Source organism: Carassius carassius, chromosome 3, assembly GCF_963082965.1.
Source record: "Carassius carassius chromosome 3, fCarCar2.1, whole genome shotgun sequence".
Lineage (NCBI taxonomy): Eukaryota > Metazoa > Chordata > Actinopteri > Cypriniformes > Cyprinidae > Carassius > Carassius carassius.
In genome coordinates, this window is record NC_081757.1 from 13,688,840 (window position 1) to 13,705,150 (window position 16,311).

Here is a 16,311-nt window from a genome sequence, read left to right on the forward strand (position 1 = left end):
TTCTGTTTAATTTAAACTGTAGCTAAATGTAAAAATTTAATGTCATCAACATATAATTACATGCGAACCAAAAAACATTTGAATAATTGATTAATTATAGTATGTTACATTACAGTAAAAGGAAATATGTATTTATTCTTCCTGTATTATCATTTCTTGTCCACCAAATTGCTTGACAAAAAAAATACTTATTTACCAACCGAGCGATTCTAACTGTAGTTTCCACATTGGTTACAATTGTGACTATGAATAAAACATGGTGTTCCTCAGCCAGACCTCGGGATAAAGAGAGTAGCCTACCTCTAGTTTGATGTGAGTGTGTTAGAGGTGTGGCTCCAGTGAATGGTTGGAGGAGGGTCGAGTTTCAGTCTCAGCGGTAGATCCATGAGCGAAGAAATCAGCGGCTGAATTGTATACAGTTAACCGGGATTGAGGGGAACCATGCTGGAATAAAAACATAAAAGCTCAATTACGATTCGCATCAGCTGGCAGTCTCTTCGGAAAGCTGTGTAATGGCTTTAAGCGCTTTAGTGGTAAGTTGCGTAGCCTATATAAACAATAAGTTAAAGGGGCAGTGGGATGACCAGGAGGTGCGATCGAGGAATCCGTATTGTTTGTAGAAGATGTAGGACTGACCACGTTTATCTGTTGAATGCTGTGTGCGTAAAGTCACCTGTTGCAAAACATCACTTTTTAATACAAGTAAATTATTCATTTTCGTTTTAACATAAGTGCTTTGGTACTAAAGGCGTCGCCTACTTGGATCCAGACTGTATATATGGGGTGTTTGTAGTGGTAGTAGAGGGTGGGTAGGTGGGTGGAAATGGGCTCAAATAAACAAGGTGGTGCTGGATTGTGCGTATGCGCGCTCACACATTCACTGCAAAGTAAAACTCGACATCTACAAGCATGTGTGAGGGAAGAATAAACGTTGGAAGTAGGGCGAACTGTGAAAAAATAGAGCACTGATAAAAGACTTATTTTTGTGTGGTGCTAACACACTCTTAACTGTAAATGAAACGTATCATAATTTTTATTGCGTTCATGTTAGGTCTTTGTCATGGACGTTGCTTTTAATTTGAACTGGAGATTCATATCAAGTGAGGTAGATCATCAGTAAAACGAGGACAGTGGAAGTGTACAGTAAACGTGACCACTATATGTAAAGTAAAACAATTTTATAGATAACAACGTTTTGTCAAATTAGGTCTTTGTTACTTTACTTAGCATATTCAGTTAAAGGGTCTTAAAACAGACCCTCATGAAAAATGAAATGGAGTTATCATTTTTGATACCGAAGCTTGATCACAGCTACTATGATGATGTCACGCAAATGAAAGCATCTACAGAATGAAAAATAAATTATATTTGATTGGCTACTGATATTTGAAACATTTGATCGTGAAATGTATTTATTCCACTTTGTAGAACTAATTCTGTAAAATGTTTCATTTTTCAGACTCGATACTTTAATCAGGAGTAGTGCATTCGTTAACAGTACTGGCTGATATTAATCCTTTTAATTTTGAGTGTTATCTGAAAAACGATAATATCCTCCTTAATTGTGTCGGCTAGACTTTTTGTTTTTGCTTCAGACCATGTGACCTTGGAGTGTAGTATAAGGGAGGATTGATAATGATTAACACTTGAGATAACAATTCTATTGAAAATAGTGATCAAAACATTTTTTTTTTCTACAAAAGATGATTTTAGTTACTGATTTATAACAAAGTAATAAACACTGAGGAAATCTTTCTTATATTTCCAATCAAAGACTGAAGACATACTAGTGTTTCTATAAAAAAAAAAAAAAAACGGGGGCAAACTGTAGTTCGTCTCTGGTTGGGTGAGTGAAGAGAGCACATGAAAGCAGTCCTTTATTGTTTACTTAAACTCTGCTCTGTTTAAAACTGCATCAGCCTTTTGGATAAAAGGCTATGAGGCCTAGACAATGAATACCTTGTATGTCCTATCACAGAACCGTTTGATGTTTATATTGTTTAGTAAAGATAGTGTGAGTTTTTCTTCTGTTTTGAGTCAGCAAATGAAAACCTCTCTCCATCTGGGTTATTACTTTGTCAGAGGAAGACTGTTCTTCTCACCATGTCACTCCTCAGGACAGGAAAAGATACTTTGCTTTTAACAGCAGTGTTGCTACTTGTGCCAGTGCGAGATTTTTGTTGTTTGTACTTGTAGATGACCTTCAGGATTTTCAGTAAAACTTATTGATTTAGGTGCCTTTATTGAACTTTTTGCCCTAGGGACTTGCCATTCAAATGGAAGTAGTAAAAGAAACCAGAACAATGTTGTACTTCCTTTTTCCAGTTAGTATAATAAAAGTGTTTCAGGGGAAATATGCTAGACAGCTTGTAAATTATATTGCATATATCAGAGATCTTTTTGAAGTGAAAGATAACAAGTTTGACCTCTGTATCTAGACGGCCTAGAACTTTACAATGCAATGCATCACATTTGTGGTGATAATGAATGAGAAGAGTCTGCTGAGAAAGATTTACTTTAGATTTGTTCACACTGCATAATGTTTAACTCTGTTAAAAAGAATTACATCACATTTTGAATTCATTGTAATCTTGTGTATAACCTACAAAATCCTCAGGTTGAGAGGTCATAATATTAATCACCATTTGATGTCATCATCTTTTGATATTATGCACTAAATCAGGTGATTTCAACATAAATGGAGGATTAATTGGCATGTCAACAACATTTTAGTAATTGGCAAAAATGAGATATTATTTAGGGGACGTTTTGGTGCATGTGATTGGATGGCTGTAGCTGTACTTCATGTAAGTGTGAGCAACATGTTTTATTTTTACCTCAGTCTTTAATCATTTAGAAGTGTCTGACTTCCAGTTCTGACTCTTGAGACTTAACAGGAGCACAGGACAGTTCTGTCTGCAGGCTGCATGTGTGTTTATGTACAACTTGTACTTATAGTTGAAACATCTATTCGTCATTTTGTCTATACTGTAGATGAATACATCTATATTTGCATTTGTTTTCATTCACTTTGACTGTTTAATTATCTAAATTGTATATTTGTTTTTTTATGGTTTGCTCACGACAAAATAGTCACCTGATCCATCTAACAGTTTATTTTATGTCAGTCTATTTGGAATTAGATTTGAATGCTGATCTAATTTTCTCCAAAAGGAAAGGAAAATAAATAAATAATACAAATATTACACATAAATAGAAATTGAGAACATGAGCGTCGTCAGTATGACATTTTGTAATTTTATGTGTGTGTTGTGTTTGAGGCTACAGAGATTACACAGCCTTCCTGTTTTCAGGACATACCACCCTTAAAAGCTGATCAGGCCAAAAGGGAGGAGTTGTTGCATTTCCAAATTCTGTTTGGATAATGTCATGCAGAAGAGGACATGAGATTCAGCCTCTTTCCCAGAAAAACACTGAAGCATGTGTTGTGGATGTAGAGATCAGTCTCTTATGATCTGAGAAACAGCCATTTATTTTCTTTTGCATCAGCTGTGAGTGTCTGTAACTCAAGGTTTCTGTGAAATTAAATTCTCGTATCATTCCTTCGAAGGGAAGCTGCATCATTCAGTGTGTTAGTTTCTGTCTGATCAAGTGACTGTGTTTCTCCCTCTGCAGATTCCAGGCCATCTAATTGGAGTTTGCTAAGCAGATAGTCCCTAAAAGGAGGAATGTGTGTGTTTGCCCACAAGCATCTGAGATCTCTTTACCTTTGACTTCTTTGAGGACATAACTGAAATATGGAAAGGTCTCAGTGACCTTAAGAATCCCAGTAAGAATCAATCGACAGGGTGTAAACATCGTATTTGAATACCAAAGATACTTCGAATATAACCATCTTCAACTGCAAAGCAGAAACCATGGCAACCAAATGTAAAGACCAATGGAAAGTGTCCATGGAAACCACAAACTCTGCCTGGCTCTTGTTTTGGACCATATGGATTTTTTTGGCTGGAGTCTTACAAGCAACTGTGGCGAGTGAAGATGATGTCACAGCACGCATCAGTTTCACATACAGTGAGTGAAAGAATCGAATACTCATTATTTTACAGATGCTTTTTTTTTTTTTTACTTTTCACAATTCACTTAGTAATATAATAGTCGCAAAAATATTAAATATTACAATTCAATATAAAATGTAATTTATTCCTGTGATGGTAAGGCTGAATTTCAGCAGCCGCTATACTTCAGTCCTCAGTGTCACATGATGCTTCAGAAATAAATATAAAAACATATTATGTGCCATTATGATCTCAAAAGCACTAGTGAGCACTGCACTCTGTAGAAGAAGCTCTGCTGGCCCAGATTCCCTGAGACTCCCACTCATCTGAAATAATTTAGCTCAATTTTAGGGCTACTTGAACTGCCATGATGTTTCTTATTCCCGAAAGACCCATTACGGGACCGTTCCAAATGTTTCATTCCCTCATCTTAGCCAAACACACAGGAGAGTTTAATCCTTGATTGTAAACATTTACAAGAGCTATTAGAACCATTTGCAAACCCTGGCTGGTGTGCTGTATCAAAGTAACAGCCATGCTCATTAATCATTTGAGCTTGAAAACGCAAATGTAATGGTTGTACTTAGAACAAAACGGCTTGTAAAGGGTTTTATACGAGTAAACACGGATGTTAGTGACCTCTGTGCCCTGCCAGGAAAATCTCTGGACATGCAAACCAACGTCATTTTCAATAGGTTGGTTTTTGTAGTTTTGAAGGTGCATTCCATGTGAGGAATGCAGTATAAATTTTGAATGTACTGTACAAATTTAGCCTGTAAGTTGAGTATATATGGGTGAAATCTAAAGCTTTGTCAGATAACAAGCTTTTTTTGTTCTTTTTATGAAGTGAATTTAAGCTGTGTATTTGAAGTAATATTTTTGCGTTGTGTGTGTTCAGATGCAGAAGGACGATCAGTGAGAGAGTTCTCTGTGGATGGCGTAAATAACTATTCAACCCTTCTGCTGAGCCCGGATGAAAACAAGGTTTACGTGGGAGCCAGGGAGAACATATTCTCTCTCAGCCTGGATAACATTAGCGGGACTTATCTGCAGAAAACTGTAGGTGCATGCGAGAATGTTTGTAGTAGTGTGTAGGAGTGCATTTTGATGTTACTCATCATTGTTTTGTATCTTCTGCAGCTCACATGGAGCACTCCTGAAAATAAGAGGAAAGAGTGTATTTTCAAGGGAAAGGACCCCCAGGTTTGTGGAGATTGTTAATGTAAATGTGAAACAATATATTAACAACAAACGAAAAAAGAATCTGTCTGTTATGTTGTTTCAGAGTGATTGTTTCAACTACATCAAGATTTTACTGCGTCTGAACAGCACACACCTGTATTGTTGTGGAACGTATGCCTTCAGTCCCATCTGTGCTTACATTGTGAGACCATTTTTTCTTCATGATGTTATGATGCTTTTTATTTTTAATCTAGTGTAATAATTAAGTTCTTAGAAGGTTAGTCGTCGTATTCATGTTGGCTTGTCATTTTGCAATGTAACTAAGTAAAAATAATAACATAAAGGTCAAATCAAAACAAATTATCCAATATTTTCAAGACTTTTTGACCTTTACGCACAGTCATGAAGGTCTGTCGAAATTTTTTTAATATAATTGATATTTTTATCCACCCCCCCCCCCTTATATTTTGGTTAGAAGATATTACTTTTATTTAGAATTTTTCATAAAATTTTATTAAGCTGTTTTTTTTTTCTAAATAAGAATAGCTACAAAGATTGACGATAAATAGATTGTCTAGATAAAATATGACAATCTACTTAATAATAAATTAATTAGATTTATTCAAGTCATTGTATATTTAAATAAAGACAAACAAAATACTATTATATCACTGACTCATTTGTGTAAATGTATCTGGTGTCATTTGTTCTAACTGTTCCTCCATGTTTTTTTCTGGAAATTCTGTAGAACATTTCAAGTTTCTCTCTGGAAAGAGATGAAGAGGGGGAACACGTTATGGAGGACGGACGTGGACGCTGTCCATTTAATCCAGAATACAGATCTACAGCTATTACAGTGGGTGAGTATACTCATGCTAAAACAATGCAATCATTTCGTTTGAACCTCATATATAAACATCATTAAGTTGGATGAAAATGGTGATTTTAGTGTTAATAAGCACTTGTATTTTTTGTTGTGTTACAGATGGGGAACTGTACACTGCTACTGTCAGTAACTTCCAGGGAAATGAACCCACCATATATAGGAGTCTAGGGTCTGGCACCCCTCTCAAAACGGAGAACTCTCTCAACTGGCTCCAGGGTAAATATATACAAACACACACACTTCCTCACAAGGGACTTCTTAGGAGATAAATATCTAAAAATAAATGCCCACATTAGTGATTACAGAACCCTGCTTTCTCACGCATGTTGAAAACAAATGATTGCTGACTGATGCTGTGGTTAAATAAACAGTTATACAATTTTGTTTTCTGGAATATGTTTTTTGAAAGTGTTTTTATTTCTCTGTGTGTGTGTGTGTGTGTGTGTGTTTGGTGCGGTTCGTTAGAACCAGCGTTTGTAGGTTCTGCTCATATAACAGGTTCAGACAGCGAGAGAAGTGATGATCAGATCTACTTTTTCTTCAGCGAAATGGGGAAAGAGTTCGACTTCTTTGATAACACCATAGTGTCCAGGATCGCACGTGTGTGTAAGGTAAGATGGATTGTTTAAGCAGTTCACACACTGTTGATAAAGTCAGCATAAACCTGAGAAAGAACACGTACTGACACGCACATGCACAAATGCCAATATCACCATCACCATGCACTTAGCATATTCTTATCTTCTAAAGATTCCTCAACTCATTCTGCTTTACCTCTAGAGGTCAACATAAAATCAAAATGATTTCTGGTGTTATTATGCAAAATTCATTTGTGCACATTATATTATAAAGCCTTAATAGTCTTTTATTAAAGTGTAAAGACTTGCTCTGGCTCTGAAATAACTTCTAAAAAAAAAAACTCTGTTTTTAGAAAACTGTGGCTCTAGCTCTGAAATAACTTCTAAAAACAAAAACTCTGTTTTTAGAAAACAGACAGACTTTAGGTGACAAGTAAACATTAATTTACATATAATACAGACATTGTAAGAATTCAAAGCTGGTTGGAACTCTTCTAACTTGTCCTTGTCACTATAGTTTCATGTTAACTTAAAAAGCTGATGAACAAGGTGAATCACAGGAGAATGTGAACTCTAAAAACCTCTCAAAACCATGGAAGTACCATGATAATACCATGTTTTACTATGTACTATGGTATTACAATATTATTCTTTGAGATGCCTTGGAGAATTATATAAATACTATGGTATGTAATTATAAGAATAGTTTAGTACTATGTTATGACTATCTGATATTGTACTATGGTAGCAACAAGGTTTTTTTGGTCCAGATGCTCTGAAACCAGGGCTGGAGTTATGATGCCCCCTAGCGGTCTTTCTGAGTATTTTGAATTATTGAGACTATGTTGGTTTGGTTTGAAAGTGTTTATCATTTGTTTGTGTGTGTATGACCTCAGGAGGATCAAGGTGGGGAGAGAGTCCTGCAGAAGAAATGGACCACATTTCTGAAAGCTCAACTCTTATGTTCGCTACCGGACGATGGCTTTCCTTTCAACATCATACAGGATGTGTATGTGCTGCCAGCCCAACGCAAGAAAAGCACACACCTCTATGCAGTCTTCACTTCTCAGTGGTGAGCAAAACATGTTAGAGTGGCAAAGGAAGATAAGCTTAAAGGGAGAGGATGTTATTAATTAATCATACTAGAAACTGAATGTAATATTGCTCATTTGTTGCTATATGTTTTGTAGGAGTAAAGGTCTGGCAGGCAGTTCAGCAGTGTGTGTGTTCAGCATGGATCAGGTAGAAAAAGCATTTAATGGCCGTTACAAAGAAGTGAACCGAGAGACACAGCAATGGTACACACACACTCACTCTGTACCTGAACCACGACCTGGAATGGTAAGATGACACAAACTCCTACATATACACTTTATCAGTTCTATGTAAGTGGAGGATCTTTGAGTTTCCATGAAGCTCTTTGTGAAGATCTTTTTTGTTCTTTCTGCAGTGTATTACTAATGCTTCAAGGCATCTGGGAATAGACTCATCCCTTGATATGCCAGATAAGGTACTAAACTTTGTGAAAGACCACTTCCTGATGGACAGTCCTGTCAAAAGTCAGCCTGTGCTCTTTACACACTCTGTGCACTACACACAAATTGCTGTGCACCACGTGCAAGGCCTCCATGAAGCTTACGATGTGATGTTCATTGGCACAGGTATGTGTTTTTTTTTTTGTTTGTTTGAGTGTCTGGGTTTCTGTGATTTCATTTTTTTTCTAAACGGCTGTTGGTGTTATGCTCTGTGATTTGTCAGATGATGGACGTTTGCAAAAGGCTGTGAATGTAGTCGGTAGGATGCACATCATTGAGGAGGTCCAACTGTTCCCAGAGCAACAACCTATACAAAACATAGAACTGGATTCAACTAAGGTGTGTGTGTGTTTATGCGGTAATGCTTTACAATTCAAAACACTTTATGCGCCTACAATTTTTGTTAGAATTGGCTAATGCATTAAATATCATGAACTAACAATGAACGGTACTTTTACAGCTTTTTAACTTTTTTGTGACATTGTAAGATGTCAGTTTCTATAATTTTAATGTTTCCTTGCTGAATAAAAGGATGAATTTCTTCTTTGAAAAATATTGTATTGACCCCAAACCTTTGAATGGTATATTTGAACAAACATTTACACATTTTACTTGCCTTTGTGCTCCACAATGCATTCATTTCACTCTCTTACTTTGAACCCTCTCTTTCAACAAACAGGGTTTGTTATTTGTGTCGTCAAACTCTGGTATTGTGCAACTGCCAGTAGCAAACTGCAGTTTCCATAACAACTGTGGTGAGTGTGTTTTGGCCAGAGACCCATACTGTGCCTGGACAGGCACACACTGTACTGACGTCACTCGTATCCCACCACAAGAGTAAGTCTTCTTTCCTTCCATTTTTTAGATCATCTTTTGAAGTAATCATTTTCTGTACAAATACCAATTTCTACTTTCTTTTGCATATTTCAGCCAATGGCAGCAGGATATCGAGAAGGCAGACACTTTAAAATGTAACAGCAAAATGTTGTACACTGAGAGCTCAGGTAATCCTTCAAATCCCATCATATACAAGCATCTATCATCCATCTGAATATCTCATAAAACCCATCTCTCTTCCTCTCTTTCTAGTGTTACCACGTTCCTTCCCAAGTTCCCAAGAATCTGATTGTGAGCTCATTATCATCCCAGCTAATACTCTTCGCCTGCTGCCCTGCAATCTTCGCTCAAACCATGCACAAAGGAAATGGTCATACAAGCCAGATGTCGGACACTTCCTGTTCCCAAGCCCGGATGGTGGGTTAGTTGTCAGCAGCCGTGCAGGCAGCGATGAGGTCTTCTCGTGTTGGTCAGAAGAACATGGCTTCAGGCAACTCTTGGCCAATTACTGTGTGAAGGCAGAGCCTTTATCCGAGACTACAATCAATACGGGGCAGATGGATGCACATCTTATAATCCAAAGCATATCGTCGGATGTCTTGTCCAGTGAATCAGAGCACTCCACTCAACTGCGCATAAAGACGTATGGGACAGAGCTGGCAGTAGTGTGTGTGCTGTTAGCTGTTTGTGTGCTTTCGTTCGGGCTGTCGGTAGTATATAGACACAGGGGCCGGATGAAGGAGGTACTGAGAGGAGGAGAGCAAACTGGAGGAGCCCAAAAGAGCACAGTCAGGCCGGGGGAGAGTTTACCCCTCAATGCTGGTGCGCTTCCAACCTCCCCATCTGACCACAAAAGCTACCAGACACTGGAGGATAACTGTGGTTACATAATCGCTCAATCAGAGTCGAGTATGCAGAACAACTCCAAGGAAGCACAGACACTTGCCCAAAAGCCACAGAATGGCTTTAAAGAGACTCATGTGGAAGTCAGTGACATTAGCCCTCGGCCACGAGTACGACTGGGCTCTGAGATCAGAGACTCTGTGGTGTAAAATACTGACGTTTCCCATGAATTTCGATTATTTACGCATAAACAATTTAACACTCTAATTTAACAAATTAAGGTACATTTAATGGGCAGCTTTCTTGAAGACTAAGCGTACTGAGCCCTGAGCACAAGAGAATAGATGGGACATGCTCAGTGTGTGTATTGCCAAATTGTAGTTGTTTAAGACAATGCCCTCCAATCTACTCCCACATCTCCTTCACTCTTTCATGTAAAACAGTAAAATATGATGCAGTTTGTGTTAATATGAGAGTGTGCTGATACATTAGAGATCAGAAACAGCAATCTAAGGAATGGTGGACCAGATGGATGAACAGGAGAGAGATGGGCAATGAGCCGTGTGTTGTATGACTGGTACTGGTGCTATTATCACTGCCAAGATGAAGAGTAATGATGCCTAACTAAAGGTGAGAAGACGGTTCTATATGTCTGTTTGTATTACTTTGCTATTTTTGGTGCAAAGTTTCAATGCATAAATGTTTAATGGGGTACTTTAAATTTAAGATTTGACTATGAAACCCATAGCCCACACTCTGCAGATTCTCATTATATCAGCATTGAACACCAGGCAGTTCAGGCCAGGTTGCTTGTTAGTGTTATAGAACATGGTTACTTTCTTAACATTTTAGAAATCTGCTTTTAATTTTATTTATTCCCTTTTTTTTTCCATTTTATCATTTAATTTCTTAGTCCTTTTTGGGAAGTAGTCTCTTGCTGTTTTCTATTCTGTTATTCAAATGTGTTAAGTGCCTGGTGTTAAATAATGGTATGATGTGTATTGAACTATTAAATGTGTAATTATGGAAAAAATAATATCTGCTTTTAGATCAAATGTAGCAAGCGTGTATGAGCATTAAGATACTTTGTTTCTTAATACCCTTGAATGTACATCTGAAGAGTTATATGGGAATGTAAAGCACAAAAACTTGAGATTCTGTTTTGCCTCATAGGTTGGTGGTTATTGTGTTTGGTACAGAATATAGATGGAATCTAAACAGGCAGAAACGAGGTAATGATACTACCATAATACAATATTATAATTCAATATGAATGGTATGCTTGGCATATGGAGAAGTGGTTAATACAGTGGGAAAAGGCTGAAAATGTCTGTAAATTTGCAATCTGTTTAAGGGTAAAAGAAAAAAATGTAGAAGAACATTGCAGGTTATGTTAATTTATGGGTAGACCAGACTTCCAACACACCCTCCTCTCACACAAACACACCCATGCACTAACATTGCTATTATAGACATCCGTTCCACTTGGAAAAGTCTTTTTAATCCACATTAACCATGACAGGTTTGATGTTGTTTAATCATGTGTTACATTCCATTGTGTTTTCAGCTTGTTTGTTTTGAATGGAAAATGTAAAGTAGATTGTGGACTTTTATACTTTGACACTGTTTTACATTGTACATTCACGCACTTTATTTTTTCTACCAGTATTTGTAAGCTGTAAATGAGGTAGGCCACTGTCAACATCCCGGTTTCATATTGTAGCCAAGGTTTGTACATTAATGAAGAGATGAAAAGAGGTCTGAAAGAGTGTCTCCACTGTCTTGACATGCAAAATAAAATTTTGCATAAACTCAAACTGTCTGAGTCTGGGTATGTAATTTCAGAAGCACAGTTGGGAAGAGTCAAAAATGTTTATGATGAATGATTTTTCTTCTTGAAATAAGATCAATACATTCATGACAATTATTACACGTAGAGGTCCAAAATATGACATAAAAAAAACAATTCAACATGGAAATAAACTTTTTTTCCTATTTCAACATTCAAAATAGTTGTGAATAGTAAAATTTATCATTAACTTTTTATAAAAAGTTAACAAATAAAATTTGTTTTCAAAAAAAAAATTTGCATTTTTTTTTTTTTTAATTTTACAAGAATTTATATGATTTCACAACCTGTGGAGTGGTTTTTACAGAGGTTTATAATATGTGACCCTAGACCACAAAACCAGTCTTAAGTGTAAATTTTTATATTTACTCCATTGATGTATGGTTTATTAGAATAGGACAATATTTGGCCGAGATACTATTTGAACTATTTGAAATCTGGAATCTGAGGGTGCAAAAAAATCTAAATCCTGAGAAAATCGACTTTTGTCTAAATTTGTCCTGATGAATTCTTAGCAATGCATATTACTAATCAAAAAATTAAGTTTTGATATATTTACAGTAGGAAATTTACAAAATATCTTCATGGAACATGATCTTTACTTAATATCCTAATGATTTTTGCCTTCTTTCTTGGCTATTGCTAAAAAATATACCCCAAGAGAGTTAAGACTGGTTTTGTGGTCCAGGGTCACATATGAAATATGTTTGTCTTAACATGAAAGGCAGTTAAGGAATATGTGTAAACATGTGGGTCATTTTGCTTTAACTCAATGCTTAGTGAAATATTCTGCTGTGATTGCATCTCTGACAGCTCTGCCAGATGGACGGTCCTCTGTGAAAGGCTCAATATCATCAGGTGGGAGTTGATATTCATTTGGCACCCGCTCCTTCCTTATAGTGGCTATGTTGTGGAGGATAACACAGGCACCTATCATCTGAGATGCCCGCTCTGGTGATACTCTTAGGTCACAAAGACAGTTGAACCGTGCCTTTAAAATGGCCAAAGTCATGTCTATCTTGAGCCTGGTTTGACTGAGGGCCATGTTAAAGTCATGTTGTGATTTTGTATCAGGGTCAGGATGGGGAGTCATTAAAAAACTTTGACAAGCGTAAGTTCTGTCTCCAACCAGCAGGCCATCAAACAGCCCTGTCAATGAACAGAAAAGAGAAAAGTGTCATAACGTCACAGTTCATTCAAGTGTTGTCCACAGTTCTCATTTTATCATACCTTCTTGAAAGCGCTGGCATAACAACGATTCCTCAAAAATCTTGGTGTCCAGCATAGAGCCAGGCCATCTGGCATCCAGATTTGTGATCATACACTGATGGTCACAAGTCATCTGTAATTAACACACAATAGGTGAGTCCCATGGGTTAGTGATACATTATCATGACAATATATGCATATTAGTCAAATGAAATATACCTACCTGAACGTTGAGGCTATGAGTAGCGTTTCTGTTGAGATAATCAGCCTCAATTTGTTTTGTTGGTGTAGAGATTGGAATGTGCGTGCAATCTATTGCTCCAATAACTCTAGGGAATCCTTTCAAAAGATCAAAACATATGTTTAACAACTTTTATCGATCATTTCTGATGACGTATTAGTGTATAAATCAATTTTTACCAGCTATTTTAGAGAAGCCCTCTTTTATGGTCACGGTGGGTAAATGTCCAGGGAACACAATGAAAGTGTTTATGTATCTCTGGAGTGCGATAACCACCCTACGAATAGTTCGGCAAACTGTGTTTTTGCTGAGCTTTTCGGCATCGCCCACCTCATATAGATATGTGCCACTTGCAAAGAAACGCAAAGCAATACAAATCATTTGAGGGACAGTGGTCGCGTGGCTTCGTCGCGTCGGGTTTTTAATATGGTGCTCAAGAAGCCGACATAGATATAATATTCCCTCCGCCGAAAACCTGTATCTCTCGTATAAGTGCTCATCAGAGAATGCCAGTGGGTTTTGTTTATCTCTTAAAACTCTTTCCCTGCGTAAAGCCCTTTGTATAATTTGGGCTCCGATGTCTACAGGATTCTCCAAGTACGGTGAAGCCATTTTGCTACTACCAGACATGCTATGAGAAAGGATTCTGTTACGTACTTTGCTCACAGCTGATTGGTCCATTTGTGGATTATGAACGATAGAGGGGTGTTGAACAGCTAGGGATGGGTGATACCTCTTATTTTATTTCGATACCGATATTTTCAAGCCCAGTATCGTTGACGTCGATACCGATATCTCTAAACTAAGCTGATCTTTAAAATTATTAAATAACGTAATCAGTAATTATACTAATTTAATATTAGCTTTTAAAGACAAGTTTTTTTTTTACATTTCATACACCTTTTTTGTTTTACACTGTCAGAAAAAAATGCTATATTATTGTATTTTAACCCTTTACCGGGTCAGTACCTCAAAGGTGCATATTTGTACCATACAAGTATGCATGCTTTAAGGGTAGATAAGTTACAAAGTTGCACCTTTGAGGGTACCAAGTAGCTTCGGGGGAACCTATTTCAGTGGTATCGATCATGCAATAAGTAGAAACATTTTTGATGTTTGCAGCATAACCACACATTCCTGCTTCTGTGACATAGATCATAACAAATATCACAACTTTTTTCTTCTTCTTTCATATCAGTAGTAGAATACAAATAAACAAATAAAGGTAAACTAGTAAAAATTTATTCACGATATACAACATGTGATGTCATTATAATAGCCTTTGTGTTCACCATTGCTTTTCAAATTGGCAAATATTTATTTACCGGACATATTATTAAAAAGTGCACTGAATGATTTGAATACTGCAAATCACACTGTAACTGCTTTAGCAATTATATGGTAAATAGGTTATAGTTTTTAGAAATCTGTCCTCAGACCACATCGGAACACTACAGCCTTTTCTGTATAAAAAAAAGCAAAGAAATCAAAGTAATAAAACAACGGTTAATGGTTAAAAACAGTGAATCATAATACACACACGTTATAGGGATAACCGTTTAATTGCTATGTGTGAATTAAAATGTACATTTTATTAAGAAGGGCACTTCATACAAAAATACAAGATTACAATGCCAGTCCAGACATTTTTGAGACTCCCATTTTTTGGGCTTGCTCCGATTATTTGAACATAAAAAACTCTCTCCTCCATAGCCGAAGACAAATCATTATGGATTGTATAGTTGATATGCCCTTTCAAGCACATTATGAAGTTTGGGTTGAAACATTAGAGAATCAAAGTCTTCACATCTACACAATGACAGATAGTCTCTCTTGACAAAAGAAAAAAAATCTGGATGCCATGTCGGTCAATGCCCCATTCACTGGTTATTTGCTTTTAGGGTCCCCCTTCTCATTGGCCTTTTTTTGCTTCTGCTGCATGATTTCAGCATCTCTGAAACACACAAAAAATTATATTCACATTCAGTGTGACACTTTGCAATTCAGTGTATCTGTTAGTTGTTATTATCGTTAGGTGTTGTACCTTTGCTTACGGGCAGATGCTGAGAGGCCATCCTCATTTCTCTTCCCTTTGGACTGATCAGTTTGCTTCTTAGCATTCTTCTGGCGGGCAAGTTCACGCTGATTTCCCCCTGCATGACGAGACACTCTTAATGGCATTTTCATACTTTACTGCCTTAAATTTTACAGATATTGCAGACAGGTTGGAACAAGAATGAACAACATGACACTTTAAAATAAATTTTAAATCTCCAGTCTGCAGCTGGCAAATCTATTCAGTACCAGGAAGTGTATTTTTAAAGTAAGGAATGTTGATACTGTACAGTTTAACATGTAAACATTAATCTGTGTACAGTATGATCAACACAGACATGTGTAGCAGTGAGGCGACGTGGCAATGAGGGCGCCAGAGAGCTTCCTAACAATAACAACATCCGCACAAAACACTGACAAAAACTGTCGACAGCATCACAAAATACACAAAATAATTCCTGATCTTCGAAAACATTTCGTCCACTCCTCCGAAAACAATTTCGCCCCGTGGAATTACTATTGAAGTTTACTAATGTCAAACGTCTGTCAACTTTACACACATAAAATAACTTTAACACAACATCTAGAAAACGTTTTCCGTACCGTAGTGTATATAATAAATAATTAATAAACACTAATGTCACCACAGGCCAGCATTAGCCTTATTTAGAGGGTTAATCCTGTGATTTCTTTTCGTGGACTCTAGACAGAATTAGCTAGCTTGCAGCTAGCTAGTTAGCCTTGTATCGTACCGCTGCTGTACTTGCCCTTTTCTAATAAAGTACTTTCATTAATAATAGTAGAAGCTGAGATCATGTCAAAAAAATGAATAAAAATCAAACTCACTAGTCATGATTGCTCTTTTGTTGTCGCCGGAGCGCAAAGCTCGACCAGGCGTTACCCCCTGTAACGATACTTATAATGGCTGGCCTCCTGGCAGACCCGAGTTTGTCCGAGTCGATTCGCAAGCTTTACGACAACACTGTATCGGAATACAGCAGCGCTTTTCCAAGGAAACGCACCTCGTGATCGTGTACGTCATAAAGAAATGCAGAATCTCTATGTGCAGAATGGAGA

The 16,311-nt window shown here is 37.0% G+C and overlaps 3 protein-coding genes across 3 annotated transcripts; 1 reads left to right on the top strand and 2 right to left on the bottom strand.

Annotated features, from left to right (window-relative positions):
• The first annotated feature begins 403 nt into the window (after positions 1-403).
• Positions 404-11,697, top strand: sema4bb (sema domain, immunoglobulin domain (Ig), transmembrane domain (TM) and short cytoplasmic domain, (semaphorin) 4Bb). The gene is made up of 15 exons (XM_059530046.1): positions 404-533; positions 3,637-4,035; positions 4,918-5,078; positions 5,160-5,222; positions 5,305-5,403; positions 5,950-6,061; positions 6,187-6,303; positions 6,553-6,698; positions 7,562-7,737; positions 7,856-8,006; positions 8,116-8,326; positions 8,424-8,539; positions 8,880-9,037; positions 9,131-9,204; positions 9,290-11,697. The coding sequence occupies exons 2-15, from the start codon at positions 3,879-3,881 to the stop codon at positions 10,087-10,089; spliced, it is 2,541 nt and encodes an 846-aa protein (XP_059386029.1). The 5' UTR covers positions 404-533; positions 3,637-3,878; the 3' UTR covers positions 10,090-11,697.
• Positions 11,698-12,363: 666 nt separating this feature from the next.
• harbi2 (harbinger transposase derived 2) lies at positions 12,364-13,830 on the bottom strand. The gene is made up of 4 exons (XM_059530052.1): positions 13,359-13,830; positions 13,162-13,277; positions 12,960-13,071; positions 12,364-12,878 (listed from the first exon to the last, which is right to left on the bottom strand). Exons 1-4 carry the CDS (start codon positions 13,807-13,809, stop codon positions 12,499-12,501), a joined length of 1,059 nt encoding a protein of 352 aa, XP_059386035.1. The 5' UTR covers positions 13,810-13,830; the 3' UTR covers positions 12,364-12,498.
• Positions 13,831-14,722: 892 nt separating this feature from the next.
• On the bottom strand, positions 14,723-16,234 carry serf2b (small EDRK-rich factor 2b). The gene is made up of 3 exons (XM_059530053.1): positions 16,081-16,234; positions 15,224-15,332; positions 14,723-15,133 (listed from the first exon to the last, which is right to left on the bottom strand). The coding sequence occupies exons 1-3, from the start codon at positions 16,085-16,087 to the stop codon at positions 15,067-15,069; spliced, it is 183 nt and encodes a 60-aa protein (XP_059386036.1). The 5' UTR covers positions 16,088-16,234; the 3' UTR covers positions 14,723-15,066.
• Between the last annotated feature and the right edge of the window lie 77 nt (positions 16,235-16,311).

Coding starts and splice junctions, on each gene's coding strand:
- sema4bb (XM_059530046.1), top strand. CDS start 3,879: ATGGCAACCAAATGTAAAGACCAATGGAAAGTGTCCATGGAAACCACA. Junction 5,079..5,159: donor GGACTTATCTGCAGAAAACT/GTAGGTGCATGC, acceptor TATCTTCTGCAG/CTCACATGGAGCACTCCTGA. Junction 6,304..6,552: donor CTCTCTCAACTGGCTCCAGG/GTAAATATATAC, acceptor GCGGTTCGTTAG/AACCAGCGTTTGTAGGTTCT.
- serf2b (XM_059530053.1), bottom strand. Junction 15,134..15,223: donor GCATCTGCCCGTAAGCAAAG/GTACAACACCTA, acceptor TGTGTGTTTCAG/AGATGCTGAAATCATGCAGC.
- harbi2 (XM_059530052.1), bottom strand. CDS start 13,809: ATGTCTGGTAGTAGCAAAATGGCTTCACCGTACTTGGAGAATCCTGTA. Junction 13,278..13,358: donor GGGCTTCTCTAAAATAGCTG/GTAAAAATTGAT, acceptor ATCTTTTGAAAG/GATTCCCTAGAGTTATTGGA. Junction 12,879..12,959: donor ATGCCAGCGCTTTCAAGAAG/GTATGATAAAAT, acceptor GTTCATTGACAG/GGCTGTTTGATGGCCTGCTG.